This window comes from Vipera berus (assembly GCF_964194415.1).
Source record: "Vipera berus genome assembly, chromosome: 12".
NCBI classification, from domain to species: Eukaryota; Metazoa; Chordata; class Lepidosauria; order Squamata; family Viperidae; genus Vipera; species Vipera berus.
In genome coordinates this window covers 3,205,274-3,208,184 of record NC_138215.1, presented here as the reverse complement: position 1 = coordinate 3,208,184, position 2,911 = coordinate 3,205,274, and the positions used below count along the sequence as shown (strand labels likewise).

At 57.2% G+C, this 2,911-nt stretch overlaps 1 protein-coding gene across 1 annotated transcript; it reads left to right on the top strand.

Moving 5' to 3' along the window:
* Positions 1-2,649, top strand: LOC308673381 (gonadotropin-releasing hormone II receptor-like; the record flags this gene model as incomplete). The annotated part of the gene is made up of 4 exons (XM_081337005.1): positions 1-167; positions 273-810; positions 935-1,142; positions 2,066-2,649. 4 exons carry the CDS (start codon positions 1-3, stop codon positions 2,647-2,649), a joined length of 1,497 nt encoding a protein of 498 aa, XP_081193131.1.
* Positions 2,650-2,911: the final 262 nt, after the last annotated feature.

Below are 2,911 nucleotides of genomic sequence, written 5' to 3'. Positions count from 1 at the left end.
ATGCTGGGGTGGGGCCGAGCAGATGTGACCCTGGGCAGAAGTAGAGGGACATCTGTCCAAGGGCGTCTCTCAGAGAGAGCAGACTGTGCAGGGCCCCTCCGGCTGCGTTCCCAGGGCTGGCGAGGCAGAGAGGAAGGCAGGCTCCCGGTCCTGGGCAGCCGTTGGAGGTAGGTTCTTGAGACCCTACAGAGAGCAGCAGAGGAAGGGGAGGGGCTGCTGGGGAGATGCACTGGCCCCGATGACCCGCCTTGCCTCCCTTTCCTCCCTCCCAGGGGCCAGGTAGACAGATCAGGCTACGATTCATTCCCCCTCCCCATGGAGCACAACAGGAGCGGGCTGTGGGGAAGGGGCTCCTCTTTCGAAGGCCTGGAGGAGTCTGTGGTGCTGCCCGTCTTCTCAGCTGCTGCTCAGGTCCGAGTGGGGCTCACCCTGCTAATGTGTGTGATCTCGGCCACCTGCAACGCGGCCTTTCTGTGGAGCGGATGGACCAGGCCTGCGGCCAAGGGGTCCCACGCACGCCTGCTGCTGCTGCACCTGGCGGTGGCGGATCTGCTGGTGGCCCTGGTGGTGATGCCGATAGACGCCGCCTGGAACATCACGCTGCAGTGGCGGGCTGGAGACGTGGCCTGCCGGCTCCTCATGTTCCTCAAGCTGCTGGCCATGTACGCCTCGGCCTTCGTCACCACTCTGATCAGCCTGGACTGCCAAGCGGCCATCTTACAGCCCCTGGCCACTGCCCGGGCTTGGCGCAAGAACCAGATCTTGCTCTACGCGGCCTGGCTGATGAGTGCCAGCCTCTCTGCTCCTCAGGTACCTGGCAAGGGAGCTCCCCCTCCCAGGGGCAAGGCTAGGGATCCCTGGCCGTGGGGGGAGGGGGTGGGCCCTTGCTCCAAAATCTTTCTCCCCCCCCCAATTCCTGCCCTTGCCCCTGCAGCTGTTCCTGTTCCACACGGTCACCATCAGCTCCCCACAGAACTTCACCCAGTGCACGACCCACGGCTCCTTTGCCCAGCACTGGCACGAGGTGGCTTACAACATGTTCGGCTTCCTGGGCCTTTTTCTGCTCCCCCTGCTGGTCATGAGCGCTTGCTACACCCGGGTCCTGTTGGAGATTTCCAGACACGTCAGCTCCTGCAACAGCTGTGAGTGTGGCTGGCTGGGGGGGTGGGGGGAGAATGGGGATGGCAGTGCAGTTGCCTCCCAGGCCTTTTAAACTTGAATGGAATCGTTCTTGACTGTCCACCTCTTCTGCAGGTTTTGCATAGGACTTTTTTGAATGAGTCTTTGAAAATACAGGTTGTCCTTGACTTACAACAGATTATTTAGTGACCATTCGAATTTACAGCAAACTGAAAAATGTGATTGATGACCGTTTTTCACACTTACGACCGTTGCAGGATCCCCATGGTCATGTGATCAAAATTCAGGTGTTTGGCTTGTGACTCACATGACGGTTGCAGTGTTCTGGGATCACGTGATCACCTTTTGCAACCTTTTAACGAGCAAAATCGACGGGGAAGCCAGATTCACTTTACAACCATGTTACTAATTTAACAACTGCAGTGATCCACTTAACAACTGTGGCAAGAAAGGTCTTAAAATGGGACAAAATTCACTTAATAACTGCCTCGCTCAGCAACAGAAATGTTGTTGAGGACCCCCTGTGGTGTTCTGAAATGAGCCACAGTTTTGTGTGAGGTTCTCGAGAAGCCTAAAACTGAATGGGAACCCACAGGCCAAATTCCCCAGCAGTGTCAAACTAGTTTCATAACTTTGCCAAAGGAGCTTCATGCTTGACCCAAAGCAAAATTTTGGATTTTTTTTCTTAACAAAAGAAATTAACAGAAAAGGCATCAATTGCAAAAAAAAAAAAGCCTACCCAATATGTTCATTACGGAGAAACACATAAGAGAAACATTTTAGGAAAAACTGCACAAAAATCTGCATTAAGCAATGAATGTACAAGACCTGCGAGCTCTGGGCGAAAGGAGAAGCTGAACCGGTGCCAGCGGGCCCTTGGGCCTCCGAGCCCCCCAGGCTGACCAGGTCGCCCTCTTTGTTTCAGGGTCTGCCCAAGAGATGCCCTTGCGCCGCTCGCACAACCCCATCCCGAGGGCGCGTCTTCGCCTGTTGCATCTCAGCCTGGCCATCGTCGGCTCCTTCGTGCTCTGCTGGACCCCTTACTACCTGCTGGGCCTGTGGTACTGGTTCTGGCCAGCAGACATGGAGGGGGCGGTGAGCCCCTCGCTGGCACACATCCTCTTCCTCTTTGGCTTGCTCAACGCCTGCCTGGACCCCATCACCTACAGACTCTTTGCCGGGGGCTGGCAGGGAGGCTGCTGCCGGGCAGCCGGGCGAGGGAAGCAGCTGCCCTCCCCCGTCACCGGCTCCTTCCAGGGCTCAGTGTCCTCTGTTCGCCCCACAAGAGGGGGCCGGCTGCTCCTCTCTGACACGGCAGAGGTGGCCCTGGGCCCGGGAGCAAGGCCTCCCCTGAAGGCAGCTGCGTGCCCGACTGACAGCCCTTCCAGTCAGTTCAGTGGGAAGGCTGCAAGGCTGAGTCTCCTTCCGGCCGTGGAGCTTCCGGCTCTCTCTCCCGGGCCAGAGGAGGAAGGGCCTCTGGCAGGGACACCCCCACAGGCCCCCTTATGAGGGAAGAAGCCTGGGTGGCCCCGAGTCAGGCTCCCTCTGAACTAGCTGGGAGGGGGGCTTCCGTAAAAAAACACATCCAGCTGTTCCCACCTATTGCTTAAGCCACAATGAGCTTCTTTTAAATTCTGCTTAGCTGCCCGTTTGGGCTTGTTTTTATGGTGCCATGGCTTATTTAAGAAATGATGGCCTGTTCCTCTCCTTGTGAAGCCTGGACCGCAGAGCTTCCCAACAGTGGGAAGGAGAAAATGCTGGCAGGCTCCTG